Genomic DNA, 22,626 nt, shown 5'->3' on the forward strand with positions numbered 1-22,626 from the left:
AAGCGGAGTAATAGTTTTTAAAACAGCATTTAATGATTAAATACAAATACTGGAGCTTTTCAGACATTAATTGGGGGTGATTTTCCCAGGGGAAAGACAGCTATAAACCTCGGCGCGACCAAATGCGACGACCATTTGCGAAAGGGCCTAAATTTCACTAAAACGGGGTAAAATACGCGCTTATTGATGAAATACAAATACCGGAGCTTATCAGACATGACTACCGGGCTCTGGGGGTCATTTTCCCGGGGGAAAGACAGCGATAAAAGTCGGCGCAACCAAATGCGACGACCATTTGCAAAAGGGCCTAAATTTCACTAAAACGGGGTAAAATACACACTTACTGATGAAATACAAATGCCGGAGATTATCAGACATGACTACCGGGCTCTGGGGGTGATTTTCCCGGGGGAAAGACAGTGATAAAAGTCGGCGTGACCAAATGCGACGACCATTTGCGAAAGGGCCTAAATTGCACTAAAACGGGGTAAAATACACACTTATTGATGAAATACAAATGCCGGAGATTATCAGACATGACTACCGGGCTCTGGGGGTGATTTCCCCGGGGGAAAGACAGCGATAAAAGTCGGCGCGACCAAATGCGACGATATGCGACCATTCGCAAAAGTGCCAAAAATGCACTAAAATGCGGTAAAATCAGCACTTAGTAATGAAATACAAATACTGGGGCTAAAATGACAGTCAATGGCAGCAGCCGATGTGTTAAATGAGTGCTCTTATTGATATTTTGATGTTAGATATTTAGATCGTTTCAACAGTATTTAGATCGTTTCAATAGTATTTAGAGTCTAAATACTGTGGAAACGTTCTAAACACTGTCAAACTAAAAGTATACTAATACTTTTATTTGTTTGATAAAAATGACCATCTAATCTAAAGTATTTCAACATTGCAAGTTCTCCCAGAGAGAATGAAGGTTCATTGGACTGCTTCAATAAAAACACCATCTGCTATTTAATAAATTGACAGTAGATGGCAGCAGCCGATCAGGCGACCAAAAGACCGGCGACAAAAAAGACCGGCGACCCAAAAGACGACGACCAAACTTCCGGGCGACCTAAAGACCGCGACCAAAAGACCGGTGACCAAAAGACCGGCGACCAATCGACCGCACACGGGATTAAGAGGAGCCAGATGAGTTTGCTCGGGCATCTGAATTGGATGCCCCCTGGACGCCTCCCCTGGCACAACCCACCGGGAGGAGGCAACGGTCCCGACCTAGAGACACGCTGGGAAGACTGTCCCCCGGCTGGCCTGGGAACGCCTTGGGATACTCCCGGAAGAGCTGGATGAAGTGGCTGTGGAGAGTCAAGTCTGGGCCTCCCTGCAACCCAACTTCAGATAAAGATGAGATGAGATGACGAATCATATATATTTTTAAAGAAAATCAATTTAATTTGCTCCTCCTCCTATTTGCTTTGCAGCCCTACTACAGTCATATAGTGTATAATCTTTACATACACAGATTTAACAAGGACTCTAGAAAACGAGGAGGCAGTCACTCTGCCATCGGCTTTAAGAGCAGAGAAAGGCAAGAAAGACTTTATAAATAAATTGCATATTTCATATTTCTTTCCCACAGTTAGAGGAAATGTACACTTTTTGATCATGCGTATCGCAGAAGAAAGAATTGTATTTAAGAATTTGCAAGATGAAAAATTTTCCCTTTTTCTGCTCTTTACTATTGGAGAAAATGTCAATAAAGACCAATATTTTCAGGATTAGAAAGAAAATTCAGTGATTATCCAATGAAATGTGACTATTTCAGATAGCCTGCTTGGCTCGTGGCATCAGACACACCAAATATTTTGTGGACTGTTACGAAGACAGTGTTGTTTACATGCAACTTGTCACTTCTATCATCGCACATAGTGATTCTACTTCAACAAAAGTTGTTACGTCGCTGTCAGCGGCCTTGATTTATGGAATACAGTAATACCTTAACATACGAGTGCGCCAACATACAAGAAATTTGAGATACGGGTAAAATTCCGAGCAAATATTTGACTTGAGATGTGAGACAAATTTTGAGATACGAGCACACGAGACAGACAGGGGGCCAAGACACGAGAGGCTGCTTATGATAACAGCGAACTGTCTTTCTCGCCGCATCTCCCTCGTGTAAAGATATCTACGAGCACTGGGTGGGGCGTTGCATTTTTCATGTTTTTTTGCGTTAGTCAGTGCAGAATTAAGGGAAAAACAATGGGTCTAAAGCAAGCAGGTGCAATGAAGGGTAGTGCAAAGAAAAGGCGTATGATGACAATCAATATTAAGCACGAAATAATCGAAAAACATGAGAGTGGTGTATGACCTGATTTTATGGAAGAGGCACACGGACAAGTTGGCACATGGTCGTGCGTTATCCTATTGTGAGGACATTTGTGTGGGTCATTTTCGTAATAATTTGAAGGGGAGACAAAAACAAACAACTCTAGAAAGGTTTCTTTTAAAAATTTGGGCTAAAAGTCAAGGTGGATGCAAGGCATCGCGTATTAGCCGCGAAAAGTAAAAAAAAATCAAACAAAATTAAGTTTAGTGTAAGGTAAGATTAAAACGTATTTTTAAGTGTTCTGTGTTGTAATCTAAGTTCATTTAAGTTAAATTCATGTTTATGTTGTTATGAGCGCTGTCAGAAAAGTGTCTCTCTCCCCCCTCCGAGCACTTCACGTTGTACTGAATAATGTCTCATTTTAGTATTGAACACGAACATCATCACCCCTATAGTTATTGGTTACTCTGTTAGTAGATGGTGAATTAGAACCAATTAAAAAAAATCCATTGTAATATCCTGTGTTTTTTCAGACGGTGGGAACGAATTAATCTATATTTAGTTTTTTTCTATGGGAAGAGTTGATTTGAGATACAAGCAAATCGGCATCCGAGCTCGGTCCCGGAACGCATTAAGCTCGTATCTCAAGGTATTACTCTATCCTGTTTTATTTTGCTTTGTGCCTGCGGTTATCCGTAGTCACTATGGCAGCTTTCCTCTCCTAATAACCTGTGTGTCATCAACTGTTTGTCATGAGTCCTAGCCCTTATATTCCCCTCCGTTTCAGTGTTCTTAGCCAGTGTGTACTTTTTGTTGGAAGCTAAGCCACAACGATCATCATTTGTTTCTTGTTTTTGAGTTTCTTGCACCGTCCACGTTTTTGAAATCAGGTGTTTTGTGTTGCTTCCTTGAGCTGCCCTGTGTTCATCTCAGGGGTCAATAAACCTTAGTCCAGCTGTGTGTTCAACCCATTGTGACAAAAAATAATAAATGGTAGACGGTAGACTAATAACAGAAATAGCATCTGCACCTCAGTCAACATGAATCGGACGTCTACCGCAGTCAATGGCAGCTTATTGATGTGTTTAATTTGGGACATTAATAGGATAAAAGAGGCAAGTTTGTCAATACCAGTGGTGGGTAAACTTTTTTCCTGCGGGCCAGAATGGATACTAAAATTTGACAGCATTTGGACACGCAATGTAATTGATCAAACCTGGGGATTGAAATGGAAGAAAAAAGACACAATTGAAGGTGAATATTTGTTTTCAAATTTACTTTCAACATTAAGAACATATTATTATTCAACAAAAGAGAGCAGTCTTTAAATTGAGAGTGATGAGCGGTATTACCGGGCAAAGGGAAATGAATGAGGTCATTGATTTTTACTGTAATTTGGACAACGCCGGCGGCGGGCCGGATTAAAAAGCCTAATGGGCCGTATATGGCCCGCGGGCCGAGGTTGAAAAACGTGTACACACACGATCCAGGGGCGGGGCAAGCGCGCGAATCCCGCGACGGCGAAACGTCCAGTCGACCAACCGTCCGGTCGGCGAAACGACCGTTCGGCCAAACGTCAGGTCGGCAAAACGTCCATTCGACCAAACGTCCGTTCGGCGAACTGTCCGTCGCCCAAACGTCCGTCGGCGAAACGTCTTTCTGCGAATCGTCCGGTCACGGGCACCCAGGGTAAAAGGGTGATGGGTGGGTCCCACTTTCCTATGGCGTGGCTCCTGGAGTGGGTCCTCTTTTTCTAGACTATTGGGGAGATGGGGGCTTCCACCTAACTCTGCGGTGGCTTCTGTCATTCTTTCACCCCAGTTTTTATGTACCTTGGTGTCCTCCTTGGACGCCAGTGGTGTTCGCTGTTAGTGCCAGTGGGCTGGCGAGGCATCGTTCCATCTGGGTGGTAGTCCTCTCTTCCCATGGGGTTTGGGGATCTCACAGCGGTGACAGAATTTCCAGATGGGTGGGTGGTTGCGCATCTCTTTGTCCGCTTCCTGAAGGTTGGTTGGTGGCAACTCAGATAGTCTTGGGGTCCGCCCTCTGTCCCAGGGAGCTGAAGGCGCCCAATCAGCAAGGGCTGCTGTTTGGCGGGGCCATGTCAAGGTCACAGGTGGGTCTAAGAAAGCAGTTCATTTTTCTGCATGACTCACACGCGCCAGAGTGGGTACACGCATGACGAGGTGCTACCAAACTCACTCACTATTGGCAATCAGATAGCAAAAAGTACGATCTCAACTCCAATACGAGCATGCTGCTCGCAGAATCACCTTGCCCCATCTTCTCTCTTCATATCCTTCCTTTGGTTTTCCCTATAGTATGCCTTAGTGCTTTGGCCAATTCACTTTCATGCTTTGATTCTTTCGCAAAACGTTTGGAATTGGGGTTCGTGTTGCGGCAATTTGGATTTTTTCTATTTTTCTTTTTGCAAAGCGTTAAGACTGCAGTTCACTGGACACTTCACTATGAGAGGCTTTTTAGGAAATAAATATCGAAATCAAATGCGTGCACACAGCTTCAAAATGTTCAGCATCACACTGAGTGTGCATATGCACACACAAAAACGCATGTGTACAACAATCGACACAAACATTGAAAGTGTGCGCCTTTTTCCCAATGGATGTGCACATTGTGAGCTTGAACATTTTTAACGTGTGCGTGTTAAATGTGTGCGCGCGCCCATTTCACTGCGCACGAGCATATTATCGTTCTTTATATATGTCCTAAACCGTTTAGAACGGCCTCTCATATAGGAACCATAACCAACTGGACAGCGAGAACGTTATTACAAAGACCCATTTGACTCGCTCCAAAACTCAACACTGAGCATCCAACGACCCCTTACTACCACCCAGATGGAACGATGCACGCGCACACACGGGCTTGTAACAAAGAACCTGCTAATTTCATAGAGAAACACGAAGCACATATAAAAATTGCGCAGTCACACTGACGATAATTCACATATAAGAAAACGGGCAGCCGCGAGAACGAAAATAAAAAGTACATTACGAAAATCAGCAGAGTGCAAAGTGACACGTTTGCCGTACCTGCTTCCAATGTTTCGTGGCTGGCCACCATCTGAAGACTATCAGAACTGGGGGTCCCCCCACCCCCCTCACACACACACACACACGCACGCACACACGCAGACCCTCTCTGTCTCTCCCGCTCCATTTTTCTGTCTCTAATTCTCCTCCTCCCTCTCTATTCATTTGGGGAAAAATGTCACCAGTCTTGTTTTTTTCCCCCAGGTTTCTTTCATTCATTATTCCATGTCTGATTTAATTATTACATTCTGTGGTATAGGTACAATTGTTTACAACGATTTAATGGTCAAATAATGATACTTTTAGGCAGGGTCCTGCATACCTGTCAACAACCTAAGACTACATAAACCTTATACTATATAGACTTCAGTATCCTCATGTGAATCAGCACCAACAAGAAAGAACATTTAAATACACTTTATTAATGTGTGACACAAAAAATACACTTTTACATTAATAATGTAATCGGAAAATAATAATGTCCATAAAACTGTTTGAAAAGAACTATTATACATGATTAGCATTGTACTCAGAAACTGCCTTTCTTGTCAAGTTCAGATGTTCTTAATCTGGTTTAAAAAAGCAACATCCCTTCATGTTCATTTTGCATTGCAGCAAGGCAGTAGGAGCCTCTGATTTCTTAAACTCAGTTTGAACTTTCCGCACTTGGCTGAGTTTAGCACATTTGAGGGTGTAGGTGTGGACTTTGTGAAAAAGGTCATTTTTTGGTTGTGTTGGATTTTCTTTCAAATTTTTTCTCATGTAATTTTGATTTGAGGTGGTCTTCCACATTGTAAACACCTGATGCTGCAACTTTTATATCCTGATCACAAACCTTACAATGAGCATACTAACTATCCTCTGCTGGTTGTAACACACCATTGAATTGGGTAATTGGATTGGATTGGATAACTTTATTCATCCCGTATTTGGGAAATTTCATTGTCACAGTAGCAAGATATAAATACAACAATAAACTTCCTGGCATTGCAGACTAGCACAAAGACACCAAGACAAGCGACGGGTGGGGCAGAGTCGCAAACGCCGCAGAACAACAAAGCAAAAAGCACAAAGTACAAAGCAAAGCAAAGTATATGGGATCATTAAGAATCATTAAATCAAATCATTAAGACAGAAAAGCAGCAAAAACACAAAACGAGCAAGAGCGGACGGAGCTACCGCTACCGGCTGCCACTTGAGCGGCGCCATCTTGGTTGCAGTAACAAAAACGGATAGACTCAAGAAAAAGACGTTGTAGAGTTGGATAAAACTGGAACCACACACAGGAAGTCTTCCACAAGATGGGGAACTTCTGGAGACTGTGACCGAGGTTGAAAATATGCAGTCACTCTTCCAAGCTTATCCACACAGTCCCTCAGTAGTCTGGAGCTGAAGAATCAACAGTAGCAGAGTAGAACCCCTCGAGTCCGTTTCCGGCCTGGTAAGCGCAGACAGCTCTTCCATCTTATCCCATAATGGAATGGTTGGTCTGAAGGTTCTTCTCCTGGCACTTTTGTCAAGCTCCGAATTTCCAGCGGCATTGAGGTGTTGCTCCTTCTGCTGTGTATTGTTCACAGCTAGTTCCATGTGTATGACAGCGTAGGCATGGCTGAATGGTTCCAAAAAAGATGTAGCAGAAAGAAGCCAGGCTAACAGAACAAAGAAGATTGTAAAAACATTAAAGTAAAAAGTATAAAGTACAAAATAAAGTAAAAAGGAATGTATTAAGAAATATTAAAATGTAATACAAATAGATAGAAAGGCTGTAAAACACGAAAAACAAATAAGTGGACAGAGCTAGTGCCACCGGCTGCCGCGTAACGGCGCCATCTTGGAGAAAGAAAGAAAAAATCCACTCTTGCAGAAATTTTCTGTAGCATTTAGACGGTCTTCCTCTCTTTTTGGGAGTCTCCATGCTTCTATATTACCACGTGTTCACTAGAATGTTGCGTTATATTTGGACGGTCCAAGTATATCGCAACATCCAGTCCAGGACCGGAAGTAGGGGATTTACCAAACTAAAGGAAGCTCTAATAGAGTCTAGAAGAGCTTCCTTTAGTTTGGTTAATCCCCCACTTCCGGTCCAAGTATATCTTAACATTGCCATGATTGCACAAACCGAAGCGAGTTTGTGGAAAGGCAAAGCAAAGTTAGGTAAGTCTGGCAAAATACGGCAACAGTGATGGAAAAAAAAACATCATTGGCAAAAAATTGTGAATCCGTATGACTTTAGCACTACGGCCATAGTGTTTTTTTTCTCACAAATCAGTGATTTACGGGATCCTTATGGAATGACAGGTGTGGTCCTGGAGGAGAGCCTTGTCTACAAAGCTTTTGCCAACACTACTAAATCATATTTCAATAATTCCGTCAATAAAAGGCTTTATTTTTTTCGCTTCATATAATTTGATTAATTGTTTACAATATTGTTATAGCATTGTTAAAACAAGCCTCACATTAAAAAAATCAAACTTAACTTTTTTCTTCGTATGAAACTTTCAAAATCACCATAACATATCATGAATAAATGTACTTCATGTAAAAAAATACTTTTATATAAAATCCTCCATTTACCATGATTGAGAAAAGAAGTCATGTCTTGTCAAATAAATTTTCTTCAGAGTTGAAATCAATGTGTGAATGACAACTTTTTTTCACCAATTTTGGAACCTTGATAGATGCAGGAGGTCTGGTAACACTATTTTTTTTTCTTCACTTTGTTAGAAAATGCACTTTCAAAATTCGTGGAAGAATTGTATGTGGTTGACAGCATCATGGTGAGGAGTAGCATCACAGGGACAAGCAAGTATGGAGCATAGATAAAGACAAGCGTCCAACGTTCCTGCGGTGTCACTGGAAGCCAGGAGCTTTCAGTAGTGTGGTTATAAAAGAAAATGTGTGAAAGAATAGGGATCAACGTGGTGGCAACATGCGTAGAATAAATGATGACTGGAGTCCTAATCCATCGACAACTCCCTGAAAAAGAGAAAAAAATTGACAATTATGTCTTTCAAAATATTGTGGAAAACCTCTGCATCGCAAATGTTAATTCTTAAATTAATAGAGAATCTGCAGATTCAGATGACACATTAATAAAACAGCCTCCTATCAAGCTATTTGAACTGCAAAGAATTGAAAAAAAACAGCATTTGTCTGCAAAAAATATACAGACGCTGCTCCCCTACTTACGAACATTCGAGTTACGAACAACGGCACATATGAACATGTCTGCGCGACATGAAAAATGTTCGGAAAGAGATGCTGTAAGTTAGATTTTGTATTGCGCGCCTTTTTCCGAGTAGTGCTTCTTTCCACTGCTAATACCGACGCTTGGCGCTGTGAGAGGGAGGAGGCTCAGCAACGTGTCGAGGTAAGGTAAGTGAAAGACAGTGAGAGGTAAGAGACCTGTATCCATAACAGCAGAATGCCAAATTACAAGATTCCGTAACTTGCACTTATTTAGGTCTTTTGCCGAGTAAACGCAGCTTATAGAGAAGCACCACCAATTTCGTCACACGCAGTTTCTGGGTGTGATGACAAGTAGGCTTTTTTGTGTTGTTGATAATGATGACAGGGCCTATGTCCGATTATTATTATTATTATTATTATTATGAGGAGGAGGAGGAGGAAGAAACGCCTGTCCCCATGAAGAAATTCGAGACGAAACTCTTGGGCGAGGGGTTTTCGCTCATAGATATAGCCATCGCACTCTTCGAGCAGCAAGACCCAAATATTGAACGTTGCACAAAGGTTGCAAATAAATTGAATGGTGCCATACAGTGCTACCTCATCATTCATGATGAAAAAAAGAAGAAAACTGTGCAATCGTCGTTAGATCGCTTCTTTCAGCCAGTTTCTAGTAAATCCTCCAAGGAAGATACTCATCAACCCTCATCTTCTTCTCCTCGACCCTCAACTTCTTCCTACATTGAAGTTACGGAGGAGGAAGTAACTTTTGAAGCCCATTCCAGCGACGACGAAGACCCTCTCATGATATAAAATCCTCCTCTTCCTCCTCCTCCTCCATCATCTCCTTAAGCATCGAGTACATCTTCCAAAAGTACCGTAATTACTCGAATATAACACGCATATTTTTGCTATATAATTAATTCCAATAGTTGGGGGTGCGTGTTATAATCAATAACTAAAATAAATTACAAATTTTCGATCGAAAAAAGCATTGTCAAACTCACTTTGACGCACGGACATTGTGCAATTTCCAACTTTGAATTCAAAATACACGCATATTAAAGATCGTCAAGCCTCACAAACATCACAATCCTGCATTAATAAGCTGGAAAGTAGAATACTACATTGTAGTGTAGTACGTACTTGTATTTAGAAATATGTCCAGCGGGGGGCAGTACATTCCCTTGTTACATGTGATAGTCTTTTCCATTGTGCATATCTTCAAATCATTTATTTATTCAATTTGTATGTTCCTTTTCTTGTTTGAGAATGACAATAGATATTTGAATTAAAACATGGTATTGTCAATTGAAATGTAGTCAATGTTCAAGGAAGTCTAAAAGGTATTGCAACATAACATGTCTACATGATATGTTTGTCCACTCTGTGTATCATCTATTGCCCTAAAATTCAAACGCATAACTCCACGACACTCGACACGCTCGTACCTGAAGATTTCTCTATCCGGTTTTGAACAAAACAATCGTGAAACGAAGAAAAAAAGGTAAGATTTCTGATTTTCGTCAGCGGGAAATTTTAGGTGCGCACTATATTCGAGTACTGCGTTTTTCCAGATTTTTTTGGCCCAAAATTACCTGCGTGTTATTTTCGAGTGCGCGTTATATTCGAGTAATTACGGTAAGTTAAGCTTCATTTTATTTATCTTATTACGTACATTTACATACTGTGTTACTTATACAAGCCTTAAACATACTTATATAAACCTTCAATATACTTATATAGGCCTTAAACATAAATTATAATACAAACTATAGCACTGAGCAACGTACGAACGAATTCACCTTACGAACGATCGTTCGGAACGTAACTCGTTCGTAGGTTGTGGAGCGTCTGTACAGTCATTTCTTGAGATATGAGCATAATGCGTTTTGGGACCGAGCTCATATATCGATTTACTCATATCTCAAATCAACGTTTCCCATAGAAATGAACTAAATACAAATTTATTCGTTCCCACCCTCTGAAAAAAACACCAAAAACAGGACATTACAATGGAAAAACATTTTTATTGGTTGTAATTCACCATCTAATTACAGAGTAACTAATAACTAGTGGTTATGATTTTAAATACTAAAATGCGACATTATTCAGTACAACGTAGAATGCGCGGTGGGGAGGGAGAGAGAGAGAGACTTGACGGATGGGCTTGTAACATAACATAATTTTAAATTTTGCTGAAATGAACTTAGATTCCTATACACACACACACATAAAAAGGTTTTAATCTTACGTTAACTAAAATTTAAACCTTCTTGTGCAATAACCAAGGCAAAGAGATTAATGTATTCCACTGCGGCTTTCGAGTCAAACTTCCTGCTTCTCCATACGTATTGGCGAGCCAGCTCAGTCACGCGTATACTACTCAAATGTTTTTCGATTGCTTTTCGATTAATACCTCCATTATCGCAATTAATGGGGGGTTGGGACCCCCCCGCGAAAAGTTAAAATCCGCGAAGTAGGGTCACCCCTATTAAAAAAAAATATTTTTTTCATTCTTCAGTGTTGAGTTCTAGTAGCAAGAGTTTCAGCGTGGATTTTCACATTTATATATGAACCTTAAAAAATATGTTTTTCTTCAGCGCTGAGTAATAGTAGCAAGCGGAAGACGGGAGTTGCTTCCGCTTGCGAGTTTCGGCGTGGATTTTCACATTTTTACATATATATATATATATATATATATATATATATATATATATATATATATATATATATATATATATATATATATATATATATATATATATATATAGAGAGAGAGAGAGAGAGAGAGAGAGAGAGAGAGAGATTTATTTTATTTTTTATTTTTTAAATAAGCCAGCTCGTGGTGTAGAGGTCCACTTGCCTGACTTCAGACGCGGGCTTGATTCCCGCAGGTGGCGGTATGATTGGGAGTGTGGATGGTCGTTTGTCTCTCTGTGTGCCCTACGACTGCCTGGCGACCAGTCTAGGCTGTGGGCTTCCTTTCGCCGGAAGACAGCTGGGTTAGGCTCCAGCAACCCCCACAACCCTTTCGAGGATGGGCGATATGGAAGATGAATGAATGAATACAAAAAAATAAAAAAAAATCCCCAGAAAAAAATCTGCGATGTAGTGAAGCAGCGATAAACGAAGCGCAGAGTAGCGAGGTGTCTCTGTATTTCGTGCTTAATATCGATTGTCATCACATGCCTTTTCATCTCCCTACCCTTCATTGCACCGGCTTGCTTTGGACCCAGTTTTTCCCTCAATTCTGCACTGACTAACGCAAAAAATACGGAACAAATGCAACACTCCGCCCTGTGCTCGTACAGATCTTTGCACGAGGGAGATGCGGCGAGAAAGAAATTATAAGCAACCTCTTGCTTCTCGGCCACCTGTTGTCTCGTATGCTCGTATCTCAAAATTTGTGTTGTATCTCAAGGCAAATATTTGCTCAGAATTTTACTCGTATCTAAAATTGCTCGTACGTTGGGGCACTCGTATGTTAAGGTATTACTGTATTTCCAAAGTCACATGCCTCAGCTAGATGACTTTTGTGAACTTCACCGGGTTTACATTGTGTATTTTTCTATTCATTGTCAATGAGAGCATACTAAAGTTAAAAGAATAGCCTAAGAGGATGCGGGCGTCAGAAAAAAAATTGTTAGTTAATCGTTCATCGGTCCAAGTACCGTATTTACTCGCAAATAAGCCGCTTTTGTCGGACGAAAAATGATGACTGAATCGAGGGTACAGCTTATATCTGCATAAAAACACAGACATGCACGAACCTGCAACTTGGCGCCGCCATTACGATGTGACGTCATGACGCATGGCGCCGTCCGTCCCTGACGAAAGACGCAAGACAATGCGGCCAATACGGTCATTGATTTCAAAATAGAGAAAAGATTAACAGATAAAACACTAAACAACATTTATTTTGACATATATGAATGAAATTCATGATAAAAACGTATCCTGCATAAAACGCGAAACGTTCCTGTCACTGCTCGCTCGGGGGACGGCCATCTTAGCTAGGTCAGGGCACGGCCATCTTAGCGAGGTCGGGGCACGGCCATCTTAGCGAGGTCGGGGCACGGCCATCTTAGCGAGGTCGGGGCGCGGCCATCTTAGCGAGGTTGGGGCGCGGCCATCTTAGCGAGGTCGGGGCGCGGCCATCTTAGAGAGGTCGGGGGACGACCATCTTAGCGAGGTCGGAGCACGACCATCTTAGCGAGGTTGGGGCACGCCCATCTTAGCGAGGTCGGGGCGCGGCCAACTTAGCGAGGTCGGGGCACGACCATCTTAGCGAGGTCGGGGCACGGCCATCTTAGCGAGGTCGGGGCGCGGCCATCTTAGCGAGGTCGGGGCGCGGCCATCTTAGCGAGGTTGGGGCACGCCCATCTTAGCGAGGTTGGGGCGCGGCCAACTTAGCGAGGTCGGGGCACGACCATCTTAGCGAGGTCGGGGCACGACCATCTTAGCGAGGTCGGGGCACGGCCATCTTAGCGAGGTCGGGGCACGACCATCTTAGCGAGGTTGGGGCGCGGCCAACTTAGCGAGGTTGGAGCGCGGCCAACTTCTGGTAAGAAAATTGTTAATTTCTGCAATTAGAAAGCATCAGGTTCTCATCAAGATAGACATTTCTTTTTTCAAATTGAATAATTTGATATTTTGCATTTACAAAGACAGGCATATTAACTTCTTTATGATATCGACCCTAATAATGTGCTTTTGATTCATACAGTGTCTCACAAATACCACGTGTGATGATTTTTCTTAAGATTTTCCCTTCAAAGTAACACATTTGTACTCCCTATTAAAACCATGAACATGGAGATGAAAATTGGGAATCGGGGGGCGGCTTATACGTGAGAAATTGCAAAATTCAACATTTTTAAGGCAATTTTAAGGATGCGGCTTATACGCCCGGGCGGCTTATATGCGAGTAAATGCGGTAGTTAGTGCAGCCAATTGCCTGATCATAAAGTACCGTATTTTCTCGCATATAAGCCACAAAATGCCTTAAAATCATTTAATTTTACAATTTCTCTGATATCAGCCGCCCCCTGATTCACACTTTCTCTCTCTCTCATTCTCTGAACCGCTTTATCCTCATTAGGGTCGCGGGGGTTCAATGTCTAGTACATATTTCATACAAGATGTGTATACAGACGCTCCCCTACTTACGAACGAGTTAGGTTCCGAGCGATTGTTCATAAGTTGAATTTGTTTGTAAGTTGATTCAGTGCTATATTTTGTATTATAATTTATGTTTAAGGCCTATATAAGTATATTGAAGGTTTATATAAGTGCATTTGTATGTTTAAGGCTTGTATAAGTAACACGCATTGGTTTGTACTGAAAAAAACATTTAATAAAATGGAGAGAATATGTACAGTACTGTATAGAGAGAGAGAGAGAGAGAGAGAGATTTATGTATTAGAAACTGGCCGAAAGAAGCGATCTAACGACGATTGCAGTTTTCTTCTTTTTTCCATCATAAATGGTAGCACTGTATGGCATCATTCAATTGATTTGCAAACTTTGTGCAACGTTCAATATTTGGGTCCTGCTGCTCGATCTTTCTGTTTATAAATGGTACTGAATGTGCAACGCTCACCACTCTCACGCGCATCAAGCTTCGTTATTATTGCCACTCGTTTCAAATGAAATGGCTTGCCTCTTCCTTGCAACTCCCTCAATAGAAGCATTTCGCTTTTTACCAACCATATTCAATAATGGATGCACGAGATATTTAATGATACAAATGAAAAAGGTTCTTTGCACACTGGAGATACATTCACGCACTTCCGCATTGCAACGAAGAAGAAGGTAGATGCTGGGTGAGCTGAGCTCTCACAGCGCCAGGCGTCGGTATTAGCGGCGGAAAGAAGTACTACTCTGAAAAAAGCGCGAAATACAAAATTGGACTTAGGAACATTTTTCGACTTAAACGCAATTTGCAGACATGTTCGTATGTACCGTTGTTCGTAAGTCGAATGTTCGTAAGTAGGGGAGCGTCTGTACTTTTAAAGGGTTTAGGGCAGACCAGGGTAATCTGGTCCTCAAGGGCGGCTGTGCGTGCAGGTTTTAGTTCCAACTGATCCAGCACAGACAGTTAAATTAATTAGATTTCTGCTGAAACAAGAAGCTTCTCCTGACTGCAATCCACTGATTACACTTCTAATATACCAGATTGGTGGAAAGGTTTCCTCTTATGGGTTGGAACGAAAACCTGCACCCACTGCACCTTTGAGGAATTAATTGCCCAGGTCTGGTTTACGGGGTGGTATTCTAGATCGTATGACAATTTATGCTAATTCAATGTAAAATTGATTTAATTCCAAAGCACTTCTTTAACAAATTAATTTCCTAAGTAGTTGTAACATTGTATTTTGCCCCACTGTATGTGCTATATTTTGATATACATGGCGCCTGATGCGTTGCACAGGCCACACAGTGCAGGCGGACCACACAAGACACTCACACTTTAAGGACAATAATTACCAACAGCCTCCTAGACTTGTATAAACATAACTTATTTTTCTAAAGGTTTAGGAAGATGGCAATAATCTTTTTTCCATGATTTGTTATAAATGAACTGTAACACTACATTTGCGTGAGAATAGATGTTTTGATAAACTCACCTTTGAGGAAAGCGTATGCTGCAATTGGAAAAAACGGCATTTGCAGCAAAGCCTCACACACGATTAAAGACTTGAACCACTCTGGAGGGTGCAGGAGCAATGGGTCATTAAACTCATTTGAATACCACTTCAGTAGGTTTCTTAGCTGAAAGGACAGAAGCCATTTTAAAATAATTAATCAAAGTGACTGAAATTGTTTTGATCTAATCTTACTAATAAAAGTCATGGTCAGTGAAATTGAAGTTGGCAAATCACAACCATAATGAAAAATCCTTCTGGCACAAAATTTATATACATACACATATGCTCATATGCACACACATGCACACCGGCTATATAATATATATATATATATATATATATATATATATATATATATATATATATATATATATATATAGCCGGTGTGCATGTGTGCATGTGTGCGTATGTATATGTATATGTATGTGTATGTGTACGTGTACGTGTACGTGTACGTGTACGTGTACGTGTACGTGTACGTGTACGTGTACGTGTACGTGTACGTGTACGTGTACGTGTACGTGTACGTGTACGTGTACGTGTACGTGTACGTGTACGTGTACGTGTACGTGTACGTGTACGTGTACGTGTACGTGTACGTGTACGTGTACGTGTACGTGTACGTGTACGTGTACGTGTACGTGTACGTGTACGTGTACGTGTACGTGTACGTGTACGTGTACGTGTACGTGTACGTGTACGTGTACGTGTACGTGTACGTGTACGTGTACGTGTACGTGTACGTGTACGTGTACGTGTACGTGTACGTGTACGTGTACGTGTACGTGTACGTGTACGTGTACGTGTACGTGTACGTGTACGTGTACGTGTACGTGTACGTGTACGTGTACGTGTACGTGTACGTGTACGTGTACGTGTACGTGTACGTGTACGTGTACGTGTACGTGTACGTGTACGTGTACGTGTACGTGTACGTGTACGTGTACGTGTACGTGTACGTGTACGTGTACGTGTACGTGTACGTGTACGTGTACGTGTACGTGTACGTGTACGTGTACGTGTACGTGTACGTGTACGTGTACGTGTACGTGTACGTGTACGTGTACGTGTACGTGTACGTGTACATGTACATGTACATGTACATATATATATATATATATATATATATATATATATATATATATATATAGCCGGTGTGCATGTGTATTTATATATATATATACACACACATGCACACCGACTATATATAGCCGGTGTGCATGTGTATATATATAGATATATAGATATAGATATATATAGATAGATATATATATATATGTATATATAGATATATATATGTATATATATATATGTATATATAGATATATATATATATATGTATATATAGATATATATGTATATATATATATATATATATATATATGTATATGTATATATATAGATATATATATATATATGTATATATAGATATATATATGTATATATAGATATTTATGTATATATATATGTGTATATATATATATATATATATATATATATATATATATATATATATATATATATATATATATATATATATTAGGCACGGCAGCGGTGGCAAGCTTCGTGCAAGCTATTTACTTACAGTTTGAGGATACAGACATGTTGGTAGAACAAGTTGTAAGTCGATAAATAAGGTAATAGGGATGTGCGATATGAAGTAGAAAAAATATATTATTTCTAAAAAACGAAGCCCCATTATCCTGTCTAAACCTGGAAAGTCTATCCAAACTAAATGAACGTGGTAACTGGTGGTCACTCCAACATTGTACCCGGAATTGAATCGGGAGTGTTTTCTACTGCGCAGGCGGTGGATTACGTCACTTCATCTCGAACGACGACAACAGCTACAATATCCTGGTAGGATCTCCACTTCGTTGTAAACCGCTGTAAATTTCCCCCTTTTTCCTGTCCTGAAATATCCTCCAGAACAAGGTTAAAAACACTGAGAAATTTGGCTCCTTGTGTTGTTTCAGTGTCTCTAATGAAAACAACATACGATTACGCGGTGCGATTTACCTCGTGGAAATCGGTTTACCTGCTCCCCAAACCCACAACAAATCTCAATCATATACATTTTATAATTTACCTTTCTGAATCCTGCAGAGACCTGCTCCATGTTCAGACACGTGGGGTAAAGAAAAAGAAAAAATACAGATCTGCTTATAGGTTATAGCTTATAGGCCTGATTCATTTGTGCTTCACTATAAATGATGATAATGATTCTGAGTAGACCTTTTTTGGTCAAGAAATACATTTTCCCATTCATTTATATCTCTATTTATTTTTGGACAGTAGAAATGTTGGAGTAAGTGTGCTCACATTTAACATTTACAAACCCCAAAGGAGAGAGAGCATTATAAGACTGCATCCCGGCTTCCACCACTTCAACCTGCTGCCCTGTGGATGGCGCTACAGAGCTATAACAGCCAAGACAAACAGACTCAAGGACAGTTTCTTCCCAAGAGCTGTCACCGTACTGAACTCGAGTTCTGCACCTAGGACCTAATCAAGAGTTATTACTACTATTTATACTATACTTATTTATTATGTTGACCACTTATTTATCTATTACTATTTAGTGAATATTAATTGTTCCATTAGTATTTAGTGATTATTTATCATTCCTATTTAGTGATTATTTATCATTCCTATTTAGTGATTATTTATCATTCCTATTTAGTGATTATTTATTTATCATGAGTTTATATTGATTTTCTATGTGTTTGCTTGTTTTTTTGCTGTGTCCATAGATTCAGTGAGTGTTGCAACTTTGCACTGAACGTCTTCAAAACCCTGGACTTCAGACGGAACAAGCTCGCTCCGCTCTGCTGACCTCACTTGGACTACTTATTCATTGATTGTTTAAGACCGATTGATTGTTTGAGATCTCTCCCCGGTCAGTTGGAGGAGCTGACGGTGCTTGCTGGACTGCTTGTGTGCTTTGAAGCCCCCCACCGCCTTCTCCGCTGCTGCTGATTAGGTGATAGGACAGTTTAGGAGGCTCTAGGCAAGGAAGATGCTCTTTAAAACCTCCAGACTACTGAGGGACCCCCTAACCTCAGTCTCAGTCTGCTGAAGGTCCCCACCTTGTGGACCTCCTGTGTGTGGCTCCAGTTTTTTACCTAGGTCTACAATGTGTTGTGTCTGTCTTGTAACTGCAAACAAGAAATTTCCCAAATACGGGATGAAATAAATTTCTTATCTAATTTAATACGTATGGAGAAGCAGGAAGTTTGCATCGAAAGCCGCAGTGGAATACATTAGCCTCTTTGCCTTGATTATTGCACAAGAAGGTTTAAATTTTGTGTAATGTAAGATTAAAACTTTTTTTAAGTCTGTTATAGGAATCTAAGTTCATTTTAATTAAATTTAAAGTTTATGTTACATTACGAGCGCATCCGTCAAGTCTCTCTCTCTCTACCATCCGTGGACTCATCATAACCACTAGTGATTTGTTACTCAGTTAGTAGATGGTGAATAACAACCAATAAAAAAAATTCCGTTGTAATATCCTGTTTTTTTGTGTTTTTTCAGAGGGTGGGAACGATTTAACTGGTATTTAGTTCATTTCTTTGGGAAACGTTGATTGGAGATACGAGTAAATCGACATATAAGCTCAGTCCCAGAACGCATTAAGCTCGTATCTCAAGGTATGACTGGACAATATATTGATATTCTATGTGTTTGCTTGTTTGTTGTTGCGTCTATAGACTCAGCAAGTGTTGCGACTTAGCGCTGAACATCTCCAAAACCATGGAACTCATCCTGGACTTCAGGCAGAACAAGCCCGCTCCCGGCCCGCTGACCTCACTTGAACTACTTATTTATTTATTATTTAGTGATTATTTATTTATCATTACTATCATTACTTGTCTTCTGCCGGCTTTATCTGCAAAACATGAAGTGGGGTGGGTGCGGAGAGCTGCCAGAAGTCTGAGGCACACAACGCATGAATGGGTTTATCACTCGTCTGATCTCATACGGTCCGATGAAGCAGGGGGACAGCTTGCTAGATTCAGTTCTGAGGAGAAGATCTGTGGATGATAACCAGACCTTCTGGTCGACAACGTAGGCTGGTGCAGGGGCGAGACGGCAATTGGCCTGTCTCTGTGTGCAGGTGGAGGAGCATTGTAGCGCAGGCTTGGTCCTAGATACGGGCACATTTGGCCAGGTGTGCTTGGACGGATGGCACAGCAATATCTGCCTCCAGAGACGGGAATAAGGGAGGTTGATAACCGGATAACCGAGGGAACAATCAAACGGGCACAGGTTGGAAGGGGAATTAGGGTGTAAATTGTGATCTTATTCAATCCAGGACAGTTGGTCGCTCCAGGTGGTAGGGTGGGCATGGGTGGTTCAGCAAAGTGCTGCTTCCAGCTGCTGATTGGTGTGGTCACACTCACCCTAATGTCCAGAGCTAAGCAGGAGCCGGACCAGTCATGGGCGGTGATTTGGTCCGAGACAATGTCAGCAGGTATTCCATGCAAATGGAAAACATGCTGTACAGGTAAGTTGACAGGCTCCTGGGCTGATGGTAGCTTGCGGAGGGTAACAAAATGTGCGGCCTTAGAAAAACGGTCAACCATGGTTAGTATGACTGTGTTGCCACGAGACGCTGGGAGGCCTGTGACGAAGTCGAGAGCAATGTGGGACTAAGGGCACCTAGGAATCGGCAGTAGACCGGAATTGGGCTTGGTGAAGAACTGCGGGCACACGTGGCAGGCAGAAATGATGGAGTGTGAATCTTCCCTTATTGTTGGGCACCAAAACCACTGGCGCAACACCGCCAGTGTGCGGATGACTCATGGGTGGCAGGTCAGGTGAGAGATGTGGGCCCATTCTAGCACCCTGGAACGAACCAAGGTCGGGATATAAAGGTTCCTTTGTGTACCTTCTTTGGGGTCAGACTCTGCATCTTGGGCCTCCAGGATCTCAGCCTCAAGGTCAGCCCTAAGAGCTGCCACTAAAGAGGAAGGGGACAAGATGGTTGTAGGCTCCTCCACAGAATCTTAGTGTTAAAAAATGCGTGGTAGTTCCCGTTCCTTGACCATCGGACATAGGACAACGTAAAATGAAACCTACTGAAAAACATGGCGCACTTGGCTTGACAGGGGTTCAGTCTCCGGTCTGACTTGATATATTCTAAATTCTTATGGTCGGTCCAAACCACAAATGAGTGATGCCGCCACCCCTGTCGGGCGAGTTTCACAGTCAGCAATTCAATGGCGAAATTGCGTCCAGCCGAAGTCCGCCTATGGGAAAAGAAGAGGCTCAGGGGTGCACCTTCCCATCCCCCGGTCTGCGTTGAGAGAAGACGGCGCAGACCCCCACCTCCGAGGCATCCATGTCCACAATTAACTGCAAGTTAGGGTCCGGGTGTGTGAGCATTTGAGCGAGGAGAAGCGTGCCTTAAGGTCATAGAAAGAGGCCTCTGCTGCCTCTGACCAGTGGAACAGGGACTTTGTTGACGTGAGTGCTGTGAGAGGGCGTTGATGCGGCTATAGTCCCTGATACATTGTCGATAGAAATTTGTGAACCCCAGAAACACTGTAGCTCCTTCCTTCTTTTGGGCCTAGGCCACTGAGCAACAACCAGCACCTTCGCAGGGTCCATCCATAGCTCCCCGTCGGCCACAATGAACCCAAGAAAGGTGGTCTGTCAAACATGAAATTTGCATTTCTCTGTCTTCACGTAAAGGCGGTTCTCCAAATAGCATTGCAGCACCTGTCGCACGTGCGGCTTGTGCTCTGTGTGGTTGCGTGAAAAAACTAAACTGTCATCTAGATTGTAGTCAAACATACACGAACTGATTCAGCATGTCTCGAAGGACATCACTGATGAGCGCCTGGAAAACTGATAGTGCATTGGAGAGACTGAAATGCATCACCAGATACTTAAAATGGCCCAGGGGGTGGCGAAGGCCGTCTTCCTTTCATCTCCCTCCCGAATGCGGACTAGATGGTAGGCGGAGGTCCAACTTTGTAAAAATGCGGGCCCGGTGAAGCGGAGCAAAAGTTGAGACAATGAGAGGCAATGGGTACCAGTTCTTTTTAGTGATGCTGTTGAGGCCCAAGTAGTCGACGCAGGGACGCAGTGACCCATCCTTCTCTCCAACGATGAAGAACCCTCCCCCGACTGTGGAAGAGGACGACCAGATGAGGGACGAGAAAATTCCAATTGGATGGTTCTTCTAAACAGAAACTCTAGTGCGTGAGGTTGAGAAGTTCCGGTAGAAGTAGTCTGGCTCACCTCTATGCACAGCTCTAGCTCTGGTGCAAGTCTCGAAGGGGGTTGGACACTTCCATTCTAGAATTTCTCACGTTGAGAGACGCCACGGGATTCCCCATGTCGGCTGGCCATCTACAATGGGCCACCATGTGGCGGCCGGCGGGGGAGGCTCAAGTAGGAGTTTCGAACACTGCCCTACTTTGGGGGGGGCGCAGCAGCGAGATTTTTCCCCGTGTCAGCTCGCCATCTACAATGGGCCACCGCGTGGCGGCTGGCGTGCCACGCCGTAGGGAGAAGCGGTAGGGGGGGCTGGACACTCGAGCCCCTGAGCTAGCTCCTCACTCGACCTCGCCCGTCCAAGCTCCTCGTTCGATATCGCCCGTCCAAGCTCCCAGCGTTCCCATGCCGACTGTCCCGCGCCGTGCCGTAGGGAGAAGCGAAAGGAGGGGCTGGACGCTCGAGCCCCTGAGTTAGCTCCTCGCTCGACCTCGCCCGTCCAAGCTCCTCGCTCGACCTCGCCTATCCAAGCTCCTCGCTCAACATCGCCCGTGCAAGCTCCTTGCTCGACCTCGCCCATCCAAGCTCCTCGCTCCACATTGCTCGTCCAGGCTCCCAGCGTTCCCGTGCCGACTGGCCCGACAGTCGCTCCGGCGCCGAAGCCATGCTCAAGATTCCCCGTGCCGACTGGCCCGCCAGTCGCACCCATGCCGAAGCCACAAACCAGCGTCCCTGTGCTGGCTGGCCCACCAGTCGCACCCGTGCCGAAACCACGAACCACCGTCCACGTGCCGGCTGGCCCTCCACTAGCACCCATGCCGAAGCCACGAACCACCGTCCCCATGCCGGCTGGCCCGCCAGTCGCACCCGTGCCGAAGCCACGAATCAGCGTCTCTGTGCCGGCTGGCCCGCCAGTCGCACCCGTGCCGAAGCCACGCAAAGGATTCCTCGTGCCGGCTGGCCAGCCAGTCGCACCCGTGCCGACTGGCCTGCCAGTCGCACACGTGCCGAAGCCATGAACCAGCATCCCCGTGCCGGCTGGCCCGCCAGTCGCACCCGTGCTGAAGGCATGAACCAGCCTGATTCCCCGTGTCGGCTGGCCATCTACAATGGGCCATCATATGGCAGCCGGTGGGGAGGCTCAGGTAGGAGCCTTGTCTTTGGGGGGTGGCGCAGCAGGGAGATTTTTCCCTGTGTCAGCTGGCCATCT

General features: G+C 43.1%; 2 protein-coding genes and 1 long non-coding RNA gene across 3 annotated transcripts in view; 1 reads left to right on the forward strand and 2 right to left on the reverse strand.

Moving 5' to 3' along the window:
- Positions 1-5,468, reverse strand: part of LOC144088422 (MAGUK p55 subfamily member 2-like) — a 110,376-nt gene extending 104,908 nt beyond the window's left edge. The window contains exon 1 of the mRNA XM_077618822.1: positions 5,350-5,468. Coding sequence (XP_077474948.1) covers positions 5,350-5,380 — 31 coding nt within the window. The 5' untranslated portion in view covers positions 5,381-5,468. The remainder of the gene's footprint in view (positions 1-5,349) is intronic.
- A 283-nt stretch (positions 5,469-5,751) lies between these two features.
- On the reverse strand, positions 5,752-16,983 carry tmem97 (transmembrane protein 97). The gene is made up of 3 exons (XM_077618769.1): positions 16,774-16,983; positions 15,168-15,312; positions 5,752-8,325 (listed from the first exon to the last, which is right to left on the reverse strand). Exons 1-3 carry the CDS (start codon positions 16,885-16,887, stop codon positions 8,048-8,050), a joined length of 537 nt encoding a protein of 178 aa, XP_077474895.1. The 5' UTR covers positions 16,888-16,983; the 3' UTR covers positions 5,752-8,047.
- On the forward strand, positions 16,807-18,699 carry LOC144088386 (uncharacterized). The gene is made up of 2 exons (XR_013304865.1): positions 16,807-17,703; positions 17,942-18,699. It is a non-coding gene; the product is annotated as an uncharacterized LOC144088386 (long non-coding RNA).
- Positions 18,700-22,626: the final 3,927 nt, after the last annotated feature.

The sequence above is a fragment of the Stigmatopora argus genome, chromosome 14 (assembly GCF_051989625.1).
Source record: "Stigmatopora argus isolate UIUO_Sarg chromosome 14, RoL_Sarg_1.0, whole genome shotgun sequence".
NCBI lineage: Eukaryota > Metazoa > Chordata > Actinopteri > Syngnathiformes > Syngnathidae > Stigmatopora > Stigmatopora argus.